General features: G+C 36.4%; 1 protein-coding gene across 1 annotated transcript; it reads right to left on the reverse strand.

Annotated features, from left to right (window-relative positions):
• Positions 1 to 579: 579 nt before the first annotated feature.
• PI15 (peptidase inhibitor 15) lies at positions 580 to 20,088 on the reverse strand. The gene is made up of 5 exons (XM_065753147.1): positions 19,816 to 20,088; positions 4,240 to 4,358; positions 3,692 to 3,824; positions 3,425 to 3,540; positions 580 to 715 (listed from the first exon to the last, which is right to left on the reverse strand). The coding sequence occupies exons 1-5, from the start codon at positions 20,086 to 20,088 to the stop codon at positions 580 to 582; spliced, it is 777 nt and encodes a 258-aa protein (XP_065609219.1).
• Positions 20,089 to 20,649: the final 561 nt, after the last annotated feature.

The following is a 20,649-nucleotide window of genomic DNA, read 5'->3' on the forward strand; positions in this document are numbered from 1 at the left end:
ACACAGGCATTGTTGATGATAGCAGCAGCCGTGTGCTGAAATCTTGAAACACCATAAATTAATTAATGTTGTGCATGAGGTAGGTAATATCCTGCAGTTTCTCTTGCAGATATGTTTTCCTCTGCACAGTCCCATTGACACTGCAGATGAAAGCACAGGTATAAATGGGAGGAACCATTGGCAGTGTGAGGAAGAATTACAAGTCCCCGTTTTTTAAGCACAGTATTAAACAATGATCCTTCTCTTTCAAAACTGTTATTTTTAAAAGGACAGCTTTTTAGGTACCTTTAGGTAACTTTTAATGTGCTTTTAATAGAACCTAAATTTCAGGAAGCTACACTTGCTAAAATGAAAATGAGTTTGCTCTCCTTTACAGAATGTTCATCTAAAATGTGAGTCATAAATCCCAAAGAGTTAACAACTAATTACACTACACTTTGGAAGCTAATTATACAAAAGCATACCAAAAGAAAACATCAGAGTATTATTACAATATCTCTCTATATAAAATATGTGCAAAATTCAATATACAAGCTTCTTGTTACTCATCCAAGTTTAAAAAAAAATGTAAACATTAACTTATTTAAACCAGTATAAGTAGTTTGATGTTACTCCTGGGAAACAAAGATTGTCGGTACAAGAACCTCCATAGCTCGGAGGGCAAGCAGAACATGGGACTCCAACTTTATATGGTGCCTCTCCAATCCAATTCCCCCTGAAATTAAAAATTAAAAAAGAAAAAAGAAAACAGACTGCTTAGCATTCTGAGAATGGAGGAAAAAATATTCATTAATGGTACCTTCCATGTGATAAAGTGTATGTTTTTAGTGATATCCCATAAATGTACCTTTACTGAAAACATGCATTATCATATTTCTGGAAGTTACTGGCAAATATCATCTACTGATTTTAAAAAGACAACAGGAGAATGATCATATTGTGCCAGACCAATGAATACATGACAAACAAGTGACTTTTGATTCCCCGGGACTGGAACATTCAAACCATTCAACCAGAAGATTTAGAGGGAAATAAGCAATGTAAGCACAGATGCAACGTTTTCCTTGAGAATATATATTTTTTGTCAGTTATCTTAAAAGCTTGTTGTTCAAAGGTGGAAAGATAAACTGAGTGAATTAGTATCAGGTTTCACTGCCCTGGGTCCACATTGATGTGAGTTTGAATTCATAGTACGAGACAAAGGAAAGATGAAAAATATTCACTTCTGCAATTGAAATTACTTTATGTGGGCATCTATTTATAGGGATATCGGGTATTAATGGGAGGTTAAACATCTCATTCGGAGAATACAGATGAACAGTTTGTGAGAGAGGCATAGGGAAGAAAGGGTAAAAATGGTAACTGAAAAATCTAGGCATGTCTGAAAAACCTATCCAGGCTTCTTAGGTGCTTATATAAATCTCCTGGCTTTTAGAGATACATGCAATGCTTGTGATGTCAGCTGAAAGTTAAGATTGTATTTTTATTTAACTGTTACAACTCACTCAAAAGTATCTTTCCTCTAATTTGCATGTCATTTGGTATAGCACTGAGTAATGAAATTATAAAACATTTTCTCATTCTCCACCTCCCAGCCAATAACACTGGATCAAAAGCCCTGCTCTGGTTTGTACCTTGGAAGAAAGCAGGAATCTCTCCAATTAGTTGTTCATTCCTACTTCTGTTCTGCATGAGTACAGCACACTGAGTGCTCAGGTAATATATTTAGTTTGATAACAGATACGGAAATCCAGAAAGAGTTTTCTGAAAATTGATGTCTGCTTCATTTTCTATGCAACACACACCTGATTTTTGTGAGTTCATATTAGTTAACTAAGTGCAGGGCCTTTGTATATTGCGTAATTGTCCTCCTTAACCTTTTTTTTTCTCCTGATTTCAGAAGCATATACATTTTTCAGCATTTTGACTTAGTATCAGAGAAGATTATTGAAATTCCAAACCCCAAATCCTTGCCAAATTTGAATTCTAGTAACTTAGGAGACTGTAATATCCATCCTCTTCTGCTTTAGAGGAGCTTCTGATATATTCAGAGTGACACCACAGCCTTTATTGACTGACAGAGGCTTCTGCATATGTTCTCAAAGGATACTGAGTCCACTGTCCTTAGACTCATATTCATTAATTCTTAAGAATATAACCTTAAATTATACAAGCCTATTCCGTTTCCTTTGTGTGTGTGTGTGTGTGTGTGTGTGTGTGTGATTGTGCACAAAATAGGTATGAAAATCCTGATTCTAAAACCTAAGAAACAAAGGTCTACTAAAAATTTAGCTTTCTTTTCTAAACTTTGATTTCATCTTGTACAGGCTGTGGAGGCTAAATGTGAGATTCAGCTCTTTGGCCTGATACCCTTCACATTCATTTCTTACCACTCTTTATTAACAGATATTAGAGATAAAAGTACAAATAAATATTAATTTCCAAAAGAAAAGCGTTATTCTTTTTGTCATTTTTCTTAATCCTATCTTCTCTCAAGTTGCAAAATCTTTAAATTCTTTTAAAAGATCTTCTACTCATGTAACAGCTAGAATGATAATGTACTCACTTTACCACAAATGGACCTGTGTCTGAAAAAAAACTTTATAGGAAACATGCTCAATTAATTATACTTGGCTTTCTACACAGAACTATGGCTCTGCCTAACATTATACAGTCAGAGGTATCAGCCATTTACACTACCCATAATGCTTCTGAATAACTGGTCCAAACCAGACCCCAAGTCAAAGCTCTCCCACATGCACAATTTATTGATCCATTTTGTATCTAGACATAAGTTTAAGTGGTTGCCCAGGGAACATGGTGAAAAATCATTTCTATATTTCAGTTTTACACAGGTCACTGCGCAGGTGTCTGATATAAGGGCTATCCACAGCTGTGTATGACACATATTTTGATGGACTAAGATCTGGAAGGCAGATTTGTAGACAGTGAGCTTAGATAAAAGAACTTCCTAAGAAATCTATGCTAGGCTGCCCTTAAGCAGTGTGGTCATAATCAAAGGTAATCTGTAGGCAAACAGTGTGGGTTCTGTCAGTGTAGTAGCTTACCTGAGGAAGTCTAGTTCACCATGAGTGTAAATTACAGGTTGAAGTAATAAGGAATTAAAACTAAAGCAGACTCAATACACAGGAAGAGGACAAAGAAAAGAATGATGAAAAAAAATAGCAATAACAGTAGAAGATAATTTTCTCATTTTTTTCCATACACATTGAGTGATTTATTTTTACTCGTATACTAAAGTCAAGCATGCGCGACATATTCAGATAGGATGTCGTCATGAATGAGCAGCATGCAGAAAAAAGCACAAATAAAGGTCAAGATGCAGAAAGGGGTATAAGCATATAAGAGGATCCAAGCATACAAGCAGTACAAAAATAAGCAATATTAAAATAAAGTAACTCACTTTGGGGCATAGTTGCATACCAAGTAAACAGCTCGTCGCCAAACAGATCCCCAGACGTTCATATTGTGGCATGTGTGGATTGCGCAGCCTATACGATTGGAAGTGGCCCAAACCATCTGAATAAATATTCATTATTGGTGAAGTCCAAATTGAAAAGAAATATATTTTTATATACACACATTTATATTAAAGAGAGCTATAAATACATCACAGAAAAGCCCAGCTTTGGCTAGTAGATTTTGAATAGAAGAATGCAATGTATATAACCTGTGTATAATGGGTGCACATGGGTCCGTAGCATCGCATGGGGCACCTGGGGTTGCAGTCCTGAGGATAAGGAAAAGCATAATCCTTCACTTCATCATACCATGGCTTTACCAACTGGAGAATAGATCGATACCTGTGTTCATTTAAAGACAGAAGGGGACATATCACTTCAGATTTACATATTTTGGAACTTTCTGCTGATAACTGTTGTGATGCAAGTCACCTAAAAATACATTTCTCAATGGATATTAGGAAAAACTTCTCCAAAAGATTGGTCAGGCACTGGAATTGGCTGGGCTGCCCAGGAAGGTGGCTGAGTCACCGCCCCTGGATATGTTTAAGAAACATGTAGATGTGATACTAACAAATATGGTTTAGTGGGCAATATTGGCGGTAGGTGGACAGTTGGACTAGAAAATCTTAGAGCTCTTTTTCAAACTTAATGAATCTATGATTTTACAACTCTATTATAAGAAAATAGTCCCAACAAAAATGTTTGATAGACAGATATCAATTATTGCTAGAACACTAAATTTTTCTTGCATTACCTTCCAGTTCTCACAGACAGGTTCTGGCCTAAAAACCTCAGTAAGTAGGAAGGTCCATGGTCCCAAATGCATGTAGCAGCCCAAGCCTCTGCAGATTTGGCAAGAGTTTCGTCCCAAACCTAACAGAATAAAACACCATTACCAGTAGTAAAGGAAAAAAAAAAAAAGATCAATCACATTTGAAGAATATAATATCTTAAGTCACAAATATACTAACATAAACACAAGATTTATAACCCAGGCAAAGACCTCTTGAATCCAGAAAATCATGGGTTAGCACACACAGGCAACAGGGACAACAACATCATCTAAAGCTGGGCAGAACCCTTGCCCATGTCATCAGAGGAAGGCCTGTATTTATATCCCTTCTTTATATTTGGAAAAACCCTGGAATTGACATTCTCCTACTATACTAGAGGAATGCAGCACTGAATGGGGTACAGATGGAAGGTTAAAGCAAAGGACAGGCACAAAAGGAGGAAAGTTCAACACAGATATTACATGCCCCACAGAACCCCAGTATTTTTGAAATAAGATTTCATGCATACCTGTGGCCAGAAAATGTGTGGCATGTTTTCATATCTGAGGCCACAAAGTCAAGAAAATGGCAAAAACAAAGAAATGAATAGTTTCCAGGAGTAATATGAGTTTGACCACCACTTTCCACACAGCAGCAGACATTGCTATCTGACTCGGTTAAAAAGATCACAGGTTTATAAGAGCTGATTCAGCTTCTCCAGTTCTACTCCAATGGTAAGAACATGACAAGTGAACTTAAACACTGCCTCTTTTATATACTTACACTTGCTGATTCACATGCTTAGTTATAACTCCTCTGTCATCTGCACAGCAAATATGGTTACCTCGGCAATAACAGAAATATCAATGATAGAACTTGGTGCACTGCTGGAGCTACAGATGAAGAATAACCGACTGTTATATTACACAAATGCTAGGGTAGCTATGTGTTTAAGTGATATTCAAGTAGGTCTTAGATCCTGAAATCAGATATGAATTTTAAACACACCATAAGAACTGTTTTGGCACAGGACAGTTTTAGTGAATTGCACATAGAAAGAAAGGAACAAAATGTAGCAAAATGTCTTAACCTATTGCATCTTTTTAAACACAAAGCTAAACTCATAAATCTTAAGCAGCTACAAAATAAAGACTATGCTTTGTAAGGTAAGAAATACGAAGAAAAGTCAGCAATAAACTTATCAAAGGATCAGGTGGCCCACAATACAAATATTTTCTGTACTATGAGCTAATACAGACTTCCAAAACAATGAGGTCATAGTTTTAAGTTCCCAAGACTGCAGAGTGAAAGGACTGATCACAGATCATGGACCAGGACAGTAACTCAAGTCCCTGACACTGCCTGGTAATTTGTGAAATTTCTTCAAGAAACAGGAATAAACTTCTTCTAACATGGAGTTGTTAAGGTACTTTCTGCATTTAAGCTGAAGAAGTACAACAGATATCAATATAAACCCTAGATGCAAATGATCTTCAATTCAAGTTGAATCACTTTAGTGAAAGTAAGATGGATATGTTTAAGGCAGAGAAGGTTAACTATACACCTGTTTGTCAAAGGTTCCAGAAAGAAGTCAAAGCAAATCACCAGTAAGAGGACAAAACAGAGGAGAGTTAGGAATAAGCATACTAAGAAGGAACAGTCTTAAGCTAGTCAGTACTTTGACTTAATCTCTAAAAAATGAAGGGAGTTTCTTGGAGGAGTGAGAGATAAGCCTATAACTCAGCAAAAGGAGGCTAAGCTGGAGCACTTGCATACATGAGAAGGGACCTGAAGCAGCTACAGCACTGTCCAAGACCTAAAAAATGCTCCAGGGTCCAAGAAGAAGAGAGCTGTGTACAGATATTTCTATCTGATTTCTGATTACTATCTCTGCTATTAAGCCAATTATCTGAATGCATGCAGAACACAAATAACTCTTTATAATCTCTGCAGTTTATCAGTGGTACAAAAAGAGGGCTAAAAGAGGAGACAACAGCAGGTACCATCATAGAACTGTGCTTGGGAAGCATTCCTGAGAGGCCAGGGCCACAGACAGTGCTTGGAGACTGCCCAGGCGCAGGGGAATGGAGAAGCATGTGAACCCAGTGTGTGGGTCCAAACACAGCTGCCTGGTGTGCATCCATAAGGGGCAGCTCAGCCAGCACTGTGACACCCCATAAACGCCCTCTTTTGCTGGGATTAATCATGTTTCTGGCATGAGTGCTCTCTGCCAGGAGGCTGAACATGAGGTTTGCGTACTTGCTCCCAAGTGACCTGGCTGCAGTCCCACAATCATTTGAATGTGTATTGTATTTGCACAAATAACATCGAGCTCCTGATTTTCACTCGGCATAATTTTGCATATTAAATTGCCTTGCAAAGTAGTATGCTACTTGTTACAAAGGACTGTGAAGACTGAGTTTTCATCATTAATGCCCTTTCTAAGCTGAGCATGTTCTGCTGTTTGAGAACATTGCTAGTCTACTTTCTTTAGCTTCATTTTCTGGTTCTTGGGAATCATCTGCAGCATTAGATTGGGAAAGTTATAGGGGTCTGTTTCAAACTCAGTTAAAAAGTGTGAGTTTGGCAGGTAAACATTACTGGGTTTATAGTTCAATCTACTTGCCATTATCTACTCGCTCTTGACCACCCTCTGAACATATGAAATTTCTGGTAAAAAGAGAAAGAGAGCAGGAGCTCATAACCTCTGAATGAGAAATGAGAGGGAGAGGAAGTATCTGCAGTATCTTTTAATTCCTTTCACTACTTCATTAGCAGGTTTGTGAAATATCCTTGTACCTCCTAGGTAATCATTTGTACTTCATGAGAGAGGAAAGAGCACTTCACCAAGACAATTTTTTTTTCTAGAAGTGATGGTCACATCCATGTAGGATTAGTTCTAGTTCCTCTCCACAAGAGAAGACAAATAATTAATTTTAGGCTGAAGCAGAAAAATGATTATCTCAGAATGACCTTAAATGTTCTAAACTGCAAGAGGCTGTGCTGTTACTGCAGTCTTTCCAAAGAAGTTTGATTCTGAGTCAAAACTTGTTTAAATTTTTATCTCAGATCGGTTCCCTGTTTTGGCTATTTTGGCAAACTGATTTAAAGCTTTTTGAACCCACGAGGCTTCAGTGATGTACACACACAAAGAAAAAAAAGAAAAAAGATACACAGAAATAGAAAAATATTATAAAAGGAGAAACTTCAGTAACTTGAGGGGTAGTTTCTATATGAAGAGAAACTGAAAAGTTCAAAAAAATTAACAAAGAAGTTTTTAAAAGTGTGATAAACAAAACTGTAAACTGTGTAATGACAGTCAATCCATCCTTTCTATTAAACATGGCAGAGAAACTTGCCTAACAAGAATAGAAAATTGCAAAAAAAAAAAAAAAAGATTTTCATACTCAGTGAGTTGAGATCTGAGGAGGTGACTCATCCTCATGGACTAATCATGAAAATACACAGTGCCAAACTTTGCTCATTTGCTCCCCTAGGGATAGCAAACTTTTGTATGCTAGATCCTTAGTGGCTAGGGAAATAGTTACCTTTCTATGACCCAACATACATATCCCTCCCGAACTATGCAGACCACTATTCTTGTCCATTATGGAAATCCTCTCCATCTTCAACTGGGTCTAACTGAGCTGTGAGAGAGTTAAAAGCATCTCACCACACTTCCATTGGCAACTTGAAGTCAACATTCTTTGACCAAATTATTTTTCTTTCCTCAGCCAAAGATTATTTTCCTAGAAAGCTGTCCAACTGTGTTCTTTACACTATTCCCTGACAAACAGCTCAAAAAATACACTTGAAATTTTTCAAGCAGCCTGAATATAGGTGAGAGGCCAGTGCTAGGATATGGAGCATTTTAATACTCAAGAGCACTTTCCAAGACTCTATGAAGATGCTGTGGGGTTTCAGCAAATGCTGGTTGAGTGTCAGGAGTAAAATCTAAGTTTTAATAAAGTCACTGGGAATTTTGCCAGTAAAGCCAGAATTTCATCCAAGATTGTTGATTTTTTCCCACTCTGTAAACAAATAGTACAATAAATTCTGTTATTTCCATAATGTATGATAAGCAGTGGAGTGTTAAAAGAAATCTCTTCAATGTTAAATGAAGCTCCAGAAAGGGAGCTTCTTTCTTTAGAGGAAACCTTGTAATGTTGTGGGTCATACCCTCCAGTCTTTCTGTAGCCACTTGCTGTTTTCGTCATTCTTAAATACTATATACAGAGAGGATATAGATTCTCTTTTCTTCTTTGTTGGAATATTTTTTAATACCATAAGGTTCCAATCACCACTGTCCTCTTAGGAAATAAAATTATGATGAAGCTGAAGAAACATTATATTGAAGAAAAAAGAAAAGAAACTACACTATTACAAAGATCATATTCTGCCAGAGCTTTCTCTTGTATTTTGAATGATGCTAATGAGTCCTAGAATGTCCTAGGTCATCCATGCTATAATTATCTAGGTCAAGAAAGGAAATGATAAGTGTATTGAACACCTCATTGACCCCTGATGGATGCTTATATAAAATATATAAACACCTACCCTTGCAAAGTTAAAAATCATATATTCTTAAATTGCTATTATATATGGAAGAATGTTAATGATGTGTTTCCCATTTCTGTGAGAGGATATAATGTCCCCATATGAAAAATAAGAATTTCTACATTTCATATTTTTTCAGTAGAAAAAGAAAGCAAAACATTGCTACTCTATAAATATCAAAATATGTGTTTGTTTCTATTTAAACTCTTCAACATTGTCAAAAATAAAAAGGAAGAATCACGATTTTCACTTTCCATGTTGTCAGTACCTCCTCAAGTTTGCTATCTGACTGGTAAATCTACTCTGATTTTCTCTTAGGAGCTTTTTCCAAAACCATCAGTAAGATCTGTCAGTCCTTTACTCTATATACTTGACCTAAGAATGGTGTTAAATTGTCTTTTCATAATACTTCAATACTTCAAAAGTAAAAATACAGTACATGCAGATAAAATACTTATTTCAGTGTTTTTACAGGTAGACAAAAAGATCTGATTCAAGCAGTGAGATCTCCCAAGTAAAGCAGATCATTACGCTAACACCTTTAGAGATGTAAAGGTAAATTTAAAACTAAATTTCTAGTTCCCCCACTGAAGATGCCACATCTGAGAAAATATGACTGATAGAGTCAAATCATATCCATTTGTAATTTCTTCTTAAAGTTAAAAATTAGAAAGAAGAGAGATTAGGACGAATATCTCACTAAGGTAATACTTTTATACATCTTGTTGTATGTAAGACATCATTAGAAAAATAAATGTTAATAAAATCTATTATGTGCAAATATTTGGATATTATGTGTGGTGATGGGTCACAAGAATTTGTGATCCAGAAAGAAACTGAGCAGAATATTTACTGATACACTGAACAATCTTTTCATTTTTTTTGGCTATCTGTGCAAAAACTGTATTTATTATTACATTTTTTTTAAGAACTCAAGTTTACAGCCTTCATTATCACTAATAAAACATGGTAAAAGCATGAGAAGTAGGAACATTATTTCCCTGAGTTTGCCAGCAGAGATATTGTATAGCTAGAAGAGATGGGTTAACTGGGCAATTTATAAAGATAAGTTTTTAACCTGGAAGCCTAGGGGTTCTCTTCATTATCATTTTAATGCATTCAAGCAGAACAGAACTGGGTTTCCATTCCTCTGCTGATATCACAATCCTTAGAATTTCCTGGTAGCAAAGAAGCTCCTCACACTTGCACAAGAAACATTGCTCTAAATGTTAAATACCAGCAGCAGCCCTCAGTACTTTCCTGTGGACTTTGTTGTGTTGGTATTTTGCGTTGTTTTTTTAATATAACATATCAACTAGAATAACATTCTACATATTTCTCCGTGGGAAAGTTAAATTCTTTATGCAAAACATACATACCTCAATCACTTCCTGTCCTAAGAATCTTCCAGAGCATCCATCAGGCAAGGCCAGCTAGTCCTATTGCCAAGTCAACAATGACGTGTCAAGCCTGTTGCCACAAGCCGCCCAGTTAGAGTGACAAGCTCCAGATTCAGGTTCTAGCATAAATCCAAACTGAATAGGTCAATTTTTTTAAACATTCTACTATTCAAAATATCTTTTACTTGACAGCAGTTGCTGCATGGCAATAGGAGTTTACATTTAGCAATGATAAAATTAATAGAAAGTGGGATTTTTTTTTGGTCAGTTTTGGCATTTCATTTGTCAATATTATGTGCTTATTGAGGACTCATATTAGTAATTCAGATTGCAATTTGGCACCAACAGCATGAGCAAATCCACAACATCTTGTATGCAACTCAGAATGGTGGCCAGTAGGACCCTCTTTGAGCAACAACCAGTCAAAAAACTAACCTTTCTAGATCAGAGTTCTGATTTTATTCATCATCCCTGTGCCTATCTTCTGTTTTTCCAGCTGAAGTTCAGCAGCACTTACTTCCAGAATGACAAAAAGTAGAAAAGAAGAAAACCTCAATTAAAATAATTTCTTCCTATGAAAAAAAAAAATTGGGAAACTGAAGGATTAAATCTGACATGTCCAGTCCAGCTGTGCAGCTACACTTCACAGCTGTTAGTGCAAATCCCAGAGAGCATTGGCAGATGTAGGTTACCTCTCCACATATCCAGATCTCATCCTCATGGGTCATTCAGCTGTACAGCCTGGCACTGACAGTACTGCTCACATGTGGTATTCATTTCTCAGAAATCCCACAGCAGCTTACAGGGCATGCAGGAGTCCACAGCATACCTTCTTCCCTTCTCTGTTGTACAGGTGAGCCTGCTGCTTTTTAAGGTCCAGAGACATCCTGTAGGTCCCCCTAACACATTCACTACCCTTAATCTGGCATAAAGCTTAATAAGAACAAAACAAAACAAACAAACAAAAAAACCCACCAGCCTCTCTTCCTGCTTGCATTTTCAGCAAAGTGGATGAAAGTGCCTTGTCTTTTTGCCTTTGCCTTTTCAATACATACTGCGTGATGAAAACATGAGCTCATTGTAATTTATAGACAGATTTGGCAAACTTTATGTATTTATTTGGGCTCTGAGATCATTTGGATTCTAGGCACTCTCTCTAAGAATATGAATACTTTTTGCTGTCAGCTGCCACCTGTTATGTATTTTACTGTGCATACTGTAATTGATGCCTACTACACATGCAAATCTTTTCCCAAACGCATTGGATACTAATTAGAAAGTTTACATAGAAAATTCCCAAAGTCCAACCTCTAGAGGAAAAAAGTTTCAATAGAAACTAAAGTTCTGTACTTTATTCTTTTGCAAATACATACAGGGTTAATACATAATGCTGCTTGTCCAATACTCCACTGCATCTCAAAGTAAAATTATGCATTGTTTCACAGTCAATTTGCTCTGATATAAACAAATCTCCAAACATCTGATTCACACTTCTGAAGGGCTCAGTATTAGAAAGCCTGACTTGCAACGCTGAGGATATTGCTAGACAGAGGTCCAAGAAAGCTCACTGCCAGAAATTCTTTTCTTATGGAAATCCAGATCTGTATTTTACATAGAGGTTTGTATTTCTGGGTGTCTATTTGGTCTAATTTCAAACTCCTATTATTTGAGGCTCAACCATTTCTAATAGCCAATTTGTTTCTCCTGAATGTTGCCCACGTTTCTTTTCATGTTTGGCACAAGGCCTTTAAACAACAAGAAACAAAGAAAATTGGTAGGTTGTCAAGTTTAATAACATTAAGCTTCCCTGATATGCTATTATTTGTTTAGCTTTTGGAAAAGTTAAATATCATAACTACATATTTTAAAATATTTAGTGCTTTCCTAACCTACTGCAAGGCACATTTTAGTTGGCAAGAGCTTATCTTAGAATTGGTAACAAAAAAGGCCAAACTATGTCCAGCCCCATGTCATCCTGACAATTTTTCATAAGTCTGAAGAGGAAGGTGTCTGACTCTTATGATCAGTGTAAATCATCCTTTCTCAAAACCACAAAATGTAAACATAAAATGTGTTAGATAGTGGTTCTTTTTTTCTCTTCTCTATGAAACTTACCAACATTTTTCACCTTCTGTTGCAGAAGTATTGGTAAGTAATGAAATTTTTCATTAAAACAAAAATGGGGATGATTAAAAAGTTTTTGAAGATAATATTTGTTTTCTGTAGCTGTGAGTGAAAGATATAGCAGTGTGACGCAAAGGAAAACAGACAGCATCTTCTTTCTGCAGAATAAAGAAAAAGAACAATAGTTCTTTATTCTCATAAGAACACTCAATTTAAAAATTGTACAGACAAAGGCAGAAGAACAGTCCTGTCTCACTTGAGTTAAAATAGACCTCATGGCAGCGGTAAATACATTTGCAGATGGTAAAGACCATTTTCTCTCTGTCCGAAAAGAAAGCGGTTATCCCAGGGTTTCCATCTTTTGCTGACTTTATGATACACATTTCATAGGCCTGGATAGCACAGACTCTTCATCATATCTTCTTTTCAGATACAAAAGGAGGATTAAAATGTTGAGAGGTTTAAGGTTACTATCTTTTCCATTCATGTATGAAACAAAGCGCTGTGTATTTTGGATCAAGATTTTTGTGAAAAATGCCCTGTCTCTCTTTTTAGCCAAAAAGTTCAAGAGGTGCTACATTTAATAATAAAGGAATGTCTAATTCTGAGGGCACTGGGCAGGCTGCTTTTCTGTCATTACTAGGTTGTTTTTTTGTTTGCTTAAACTCCTAGAGGGTTTTCTGCTAATACTAAATTTAAATAATGTAAATATTCTGTTTTAATGTACCATCAGGAGATTGGTGTTTTAAAATACACATAAAACTTTGGAAAGGAGCTCTCACAGCAGAACAAATTTAACAGTCATTCCTTATTACAGTAATTATCAACAGAATCATTTTTGGGGAAGTTCTTCAGACATTTCAAGAACTGCTTTCCAGGAAAAATCCTTTCTGTTCATCTCTTAAGTTGTTCTTCTGTTATTCACACTGAGTACAACTTACAGTTTTTGTAAGTCATACAGCTAGTTTTGGTTTTACTAACCCTAGATGAACACTAGTTTAGTTACAGAGACTAAACTGTGGCTCCTAGACTTCTGTAATCTAAAGTCTGCTAGAAAGATGAGCAGCCTCCTGTATCTTACTGATAGGCACTGTGTAGTGCATTATTGCACTGTTGACAGCAGCGCTATAAGAAATTGGTAAGTGTAGAAACTAATCTGACAGACAAAAGAAAGCTAGGTAACCCTATTTTACCAAAATTAGAGAAATCAAACTCCATCTACTCTTGCATTCCTTCAGCTTATTTTCAATTAGCATGGTTTCTCTGCTGCTGGAAAAGATAGGATATGTTATAAAATGACAGTTCCCCTTCAAAGTTCTCATGCAGACAGAAACTCCTAAATGTAATCATGTAATCATCACCTCAATTCTTCCTGTTTGTTTGTTTTTTTAATTTTCTGGAAGGAATAGTATAAGTTATCTTCAGACACTCTCATTCACTGGTCATAGTTCCAAACAGAAGGAACATACTCAGCTGTTTAAACATAAACACTAGGGATAGAAAAGAGAAAGTGGAATGAGTATATTTTCCTATTGTGACCCAATCATATTCACCTCACTTGTGAATCCCCAGCATAAAGCAAGCTAAAAGATATGGAAAACTGGGATAGGTTTACACAGGGGAAGCTCCAAGCTCAAACATATTTCTTCCCCCAGAGAACTGGAGTAAACTGTACTTAGATTTACTTTGTGCTCTGGCATGATGAAAAGCAAATTAAGATCCTTGACTCACTGTTACAACCTTCACTGCATATATAGGACTGAGAGAACAGTTACTTGAGGGGATAATTCTTCACTGCATTATGTCATTCGTGTCTTAAAACGTGCATTGTTAAATACATGTCTAACCTGTTTTGACACTGCTGTTCCTTGATACAATAAGAGAGCTTAGGAGCACAACAATAATTTGTGCCAATATGCAGAAGTATTGTAAGACATGCACATGGAATTAAGTAATTACATATACATACAACTTAATTAATGCCAAGAAAAATGGCAGTAAATATATGAAGAGTAATGTTTGAAATGAAGCAAGGAAAGAAATTCTACTGGACATGTAAAAGATTAATTATCTGAATTTTGGAGGTTAGGTTAGACATTTGGAAATCATTACTACTCCTAAGGTAAAATATTTGCCAAGAGATGTGACTGAAACAGCATCACTATATGTGTTCAGGAGTAGACAAGATGGAAACCATATGTATTTAATGCAGAAGGAAGCTCTGCAAAGGGGTGGGGATAAACTATATGAATTAAGAGATTCTATCCAACTCAGCAAACATAAATCTTGAAGGAACTAGTCCTGCAGTCCTCAAAGATATGAATGGTTTCAGTGGGACAATGTAGATGAGCCAGGGCAAACAACTCAAGAACAAAATGTCCTTCAAGATTTAGAATGGTTTGTAAGAATTGACATTAAGAAAAAAAAAAAAAAAAGGCAAACAAGTTGAGAAGTTTATTTATCAGAAATGCATTTGAATTCAAGATGAAAACAAATTAACTCACTTTTTCAATGTCAATACAAAAGGTGTTCAGGTATTAAATAAAACCTTGGAAAATGAGAAATAGTTCAAAAATAGTTCTGCTTGTCGTACCTGTTGCCTATATCAAATTCATTGAACATTTTTAAAGTTCATTTAATAGCAAGAAAACTTATGAAAACTTTCACATTTAGGAGTGAAAAAGTTATGAAGCTGTCTCTATCTTCTCAGAACCAACAGCTTTTGAGTATTGCCTGCAAATCTTTGTGAACAGGAAGCAAAGTCTCCAAATTCACCATTCAACAAAGGGAGTCACTTCTGGGCATTACTGAGTAAACAGATTTCCCCTGTGACTTTGTCTTAGACCACAGGACTGTAAGAGTTTCTTTTGGAACACAACTGTCATAGAATGGCTTAGGTTGGAAGGGACCTTAAAGATCATTAAGATTCAACCCTCCTGCTGTGGTCAGAGTTGCCAAATTACTTTTATTTTAGAACAACTTCTCATTTCCTTTGTCCATTTTGTCCCACTACTTAATAGGGGATTTTCTAGAAGATGAATAAACTCAGATTCTCCATTAACTTCCAACTCCTCCACCATCAGCTCATGAGAAACTGTTTTATGTTGCCATTAAACAACTAACTTGTTTCAGGCTACTTTAAATACTACAAAATGACACATTCACTAAGGGGCATGTTTTTCCCAAATATACACTAAAAAATATTTAAATAATGCAGTTACTGAACAAATTGGAACTGAAACCCTACCAGAACATCTTAGCGTCTTCCAGACAGAAGAAGGCTCAATTTTATCTACAATATTTCTCTATTCCTTAAAAATCTTCAGACAGCATTCTGTCTTCTGTTTTAGAGTGTATAATCTTGCCCTATCTACTGTAGTTCTGGCATGCTACTGCTGGTGTATTAATGACTGTGCTGATCAGAACTGGGCTGTGGACTCATCCTTGCAGAACTTCACATTAAAGGCTCTGCAAGTCAGCAGAGAACTACCTGCAGATTGTCTTTCAGTATGGCTTGCAGCTCACCTTAAATTACTTACCTAGACAAGATTTCTTTTCCATCTTAAGGAGAGTTTTTTCAGATCCACTACTTTTGCCTGTTGCATGCAAAAGTGTAAAAAGCATGCATATATACATAAGCATCTGTTCAGAGAAGGTTGTGTATGCATACAGGGACTTGGATTATATCAAAAGAGCACGTGGACTTCAAAAAAAAAATGGCCTCAAGTGGGAATGAATATAGATAATCAAATGTTATTGATTCTCACAGGCACAGATATCTTTTCACGGTATTGAGGGTCTACAGATTGTACCCTTCACATTAAATGATAATGTTTTATAAAATTCAAATTTCATCTAACAACATACTGTATATCTTCACTAGCCTACCAAGCACCAGAAATGTTCCAGGAAGGCAACACAGGCCTCTGTACCACAGAGTCAGCATTTAGAGAAAGTGATCACTTGTCCACAGACTACCCCTGGATTTGTAGACTGACCATTCGCACAAAAAGAACTTAATTCTGTAACTTGCTTTTCTGAACTATGAGTTTTACAGAATATTTCTTCTTCCTCCAGAAAAACAATGTAAAACTGAGTGCATGACCGTTATCTGACATACACCAGTTCAAAAGGATTGTTAGCCTTCTTTCTACATGTTTGACACAAGCCTTAAGAGCACAAGAAAAGACCACAGAATAACATTCATAGGATCTTGAGAAATGAAGAATATAGAAAAGACCAATAGTAAAATCAGAAGTCATTACTTTAACATCATAGGTTTGGAAGTTCTAGTTTCCTTTTTTGTTTTCTTTCTTTTCCTCACTCACTTAGTCTAGACTTGTATTTACTGAAAATCTTCAAACTGAGGGCATAGCACTACCAGTATCAGAAATAAAAGGAGGACTTACTTAAAATCAGACTTAATGAGTGGTAACATCCCAAGAGAAATGTTATCCAAAGTCTTATTGACTCATAACCTCTAAAACATGTCAGTTTCTTTCACCAACAATTGAACAATGCCTCCCATAATTACTTTTGACTCTCCAACTGGGTACTTACATCAGTAACTGAATACAACAGCACGCTGGAGCTGCATTCACACCCACCTCTCCCACACAGAAGTAGAACACTCCATCACTTGTTATGGCCATGATCATCCAAACTTGCCTTGCCTAACGGGTTCTCTTAAAGCTATACTTTTGAGTGGCCTCTCATAAAATGTACTGTAGCACACAAACATTCAAGACAAAATGGGCAGACAGAATAACACCCAAGGACTTCAAACTATCTGTAAATCGCTAGCCCTCAGCGGTCCAATCTTCAAGAACGGAGTCAACAAGTAAGAATGCTAATCATTCTTAATAAAAAAGAAAAAGATTCCAAACAATTAGGAAAACAGAAGAAGGAACCAAAATATTGTATGACTTACATAAAAGAAAATAAAACATTTCTGCATGTGCAAACTACGTAGTCCATCTGAACTTCAATATGCTTTCAAGAAGTTTCCAGAATGTACCACACTTATAGGTACTTCCAGCCCTCTAAAATAAACGATCCTTTTTCATCACTGTTAGTAGAACAGGAAAGGATGACTTCATCACAGTCTGCACTTTTCTATAGTGTTCAGGACAAGAACACAAACTGTGACAGTCTTTCAGCACAGTGAATGTTGTCTGAGTAATAACGATATGCTTGTTATTTATATAAATTAGTACAGAGCAACACAGACTCTTTTACATTTAACAGAACCAATCTTATGTTCCCATAAGACAAAACAGAAACTGTGCCATACACTGAAATTGTACAGACTAAAGAAAGATGTTCTAATACGCTATACTAAGACATGGCTCCCCAGATTTGTTAGTCTTATAATGTCATACCATCCTCAAGACCTAACTGATGAAACCTTTTTGCAGCCACAAAGCCAAAAAGTTAAATAAAGGCTTCTACCATTAAAAACCAGATGGCAGAGACACCTATACATGATATTGCTTAATGTCTTTTTTTTTTTCTCCACTGTAAAGTTATAAGGTGCAGACATAGATTAAGTTCTAAAAGAGAAGGTGGCCAAGATGAGCTGCCACCTGGGGGATCCACACTGGAATTGCATTCTAGATCATTACCTAAGTAAATTGACAGAGTGCTGCATGAAATAAAATACTACTACTGGAAAACCAAAGGTGAAAGAATTTTCCCTTGTAGCCATCAATGGGTCTGATGGTGCCAGGAAGACAAGAACATCCCATGGTTGGTTGTTACTGGCAAAAGGAATAGTAAGATGGGCAAGGAAAAGAATAACACCTAAGTGGTTGGGAGCATGACCTTAGTCTTGATTATGTACCAAACTTTTCACAGAACCATAACAGAGCAAATCTGCAGCAGAACACCCAATCAAAATGGGTGAAACCTTGGCAATTTTCTGCATGTGACTGTATTCACTATGTATTTGATCAAAGAAGCTTTCTTTAAATTTCTTCTTTTACTGTGTAGGCTAAGAACACTGCACTTGTAAAACTCTTGAGGGTGTAACAGGGTGCTGGCTTTACTTAAGCAAACTGCAGGAGCACATTTCTAAAACACACAAGCCAGGGAAGGGCATGGTAGGCTGCCATTCTCTCAGACATTACAACAAAGTTTATTTATGCAGAATCAAAGGAAATGTCAATGGAGGGCTCAGCAATAAAAATGATGACTGAGCTTGACTTCCAATCTCTCCATTTTTTTCTGTCTCTAACCTTTCTACTTAAGAAACTTCAAACTCGGACTATGATATGGTGACAGAACTTCATCCTGAAGTGTTTTGAGTGCACTCAGCATTTTAAGGTGCTGTTTGGGTTATACGAGCAGATTATATGAACAAATTCAGATTTAGGTAACACCTGTGATAGACATACATTCAAACTGTTAGTCATTTGCTGCTAAAAAGGAGGAGTTGTTATTATTATTATTCTGTTGTTATGTCATGCTGATGGTGTTGTATTTTCTCAAACCTGTTAACCATTTGTTGTCATCTGATGTACTCCATGGCTTTAGGCAGATACAATGCTGACACAACTTGACTGTGCTTTCACAACACTGAATACCTTAGAAGGCAAAATACTTTTTGCTTGGCCAACCTATGTTTAACATTAGAGCTTCAGAGTATGCATACAGTGAATCTTGGAACATGAAATAGCAAACATGATGCTTTAGTTATTACTGCCAAGTATGAAATCACAGTGGATGAGACACAGCACACCTGAGGGAACAGATCATTCACATAATGTATTATTTGGCAATAAGGGGAAAGTTGTATGTCACAAACATTACATTTCAAACACATTGAATTCTACATGGGGGAAACACATCTAAAATAAGTATTATACCTGACAGAAAAATAATATTGGGGTTGTGTGAACCCAATGCATGCACTACATGCAGTAGGTAAAATACATGAGCATGATAATCATAGTGTGCTAGATGAATTGCTTTGCAAGAGTAGATTCACCATACTGTTTGTGTCTGAAAGTATTGTTAGTAATAGAAACTAGAAGTGTTCATTGGCTACCTTTTTGCATACATCAAGTCAATGAATTCCAGCATACTCCACCAAAGCTATGGAACAACTAATGATTAGCACTTTGTGACATGAGATCTCATGTCACAATCATGTTGGACCATGACCATATTATGATCATATACCACTCTTGAGGTCAGCAACCAGTTAATTCACTTCTTCATTACCTGAGGTCTCAGAATCTTCATGGGAACTACTTATGGAAATGAAAATTCAGCAGGGTTAGAAAGAGGTTCAGAGTCCAGTATTTAGCTTTTGCTAAATGCTGAAGTTGGTTCAACTTGAAAGGAAAGAACAATTTAGTAAGCAGTAAGTTAACAATCATTAGTCTGCCTAATTAAATCCCCAAAATTCATTTAATAAAATGAAATCACTGTCTTACAGTTCGTATTATTCTGAAGTAAATAAAGTTTACTTACCATATATTCCATGTTGGAAGCAGGTGGGAAGACTTTGCCTCTGACTTGATTATGATAATCAAGAATGGCAATCATGTCATTCTGTGAAATGTAGCGCTTCCGCCTGGCTTTGGGAATTTTTGCTGAGTCCAGATGAGCTGCCAAAGCCGTCTCAATGTCAGTGAAATTATTGTTTGACAGGAGTAGGTCAGTGGAGTTGGGTAACACTAATGCACTTGTTTCACAGAGAATGGAAAATAAGAAAGCACAACTGATTGCAGCTATTACTGTCATCTTGGGGCCAAAGGGGAAAGATAGGCCACAGAGGTACTCTGCTTTAAGTCAGGCAGTAGAAAACAGATCTGTAGAAGAGAAGATGTCAAAGATGTGATTCTGTACATCTGGATAGTGGACAGAGTGAATTGGCAGGCTGTGGTCAGAAGAATGATTCTGTCTGTCAGCTCAGCCATAAAAACAATCCAGTCAGAATATGTGCTTATGAGCAACTTTCACTAACATATTATCATTAAATGATAATATCCTCTTACTACAACCAGAAAATTAGACATCATTATACCCTGAATTACATGATCAAAGCTAGTCATATTCCTGAAATAGTGACATGTCCATAAGCCACACTATAAGCCCTTAGTGGGGAGACTACAAGAAAACTTAACAAATGTCATGCATTGAAAATTAAAACATCCATCCCAGGTTGTACCTGTCCTGTATGCATGGATTGTTCTGACATAGTGTCATACAGATAAACTAGGAGGCAAAAGAACACACAAAAAGCATAGAAACAGCATTCACATCTTAACTACAGCAAAGTGTGGTGAGCATTAATAAAACTGC

The sequence above is a fragment of the Cyrtonyx montezumae genome, unplaced genomic scaffold (assembly GCF_038088225.1).
Source record: "Cyrtonyx montezumae isolate F1298 unplaced genomic scaffold, pur_monq_1.0 scaffold_8, whole genome shotgun sequence".
NCBI classification, from domain to species: domain Eukaryota; kingdom Metazoa; phylum Chordata; class Aves; order Galliformes; family Odontophoridae; genus Cyrtonyx; species Cyrtonyx montezumae.

Excerpts from the sequence above, each read along its gene's own strand:
- PI15 (XM_065753147.1), bottom strand. The coding sequence starts at position 20,088 with ATGACAGTAATAGCTGCAATCAGTTGTGCTTTCTTATTTTCCATTCTC. Across the intron at positions 4,359-19,815 it reads CTTCCAACATGGAATATATG|GTTTGGGACGAAACTCTTGC; the intron begins GTAAGTAAACTT and ends TTATTCTGTTAG. Across the intron at positions 3,825-4,239 it reads CTGTCTGTGAGAACTGGAAG|GTATCGATCTATTCTCCAGT; the intron begins GTAATGCAAGAA and ends AAATGAACACAG.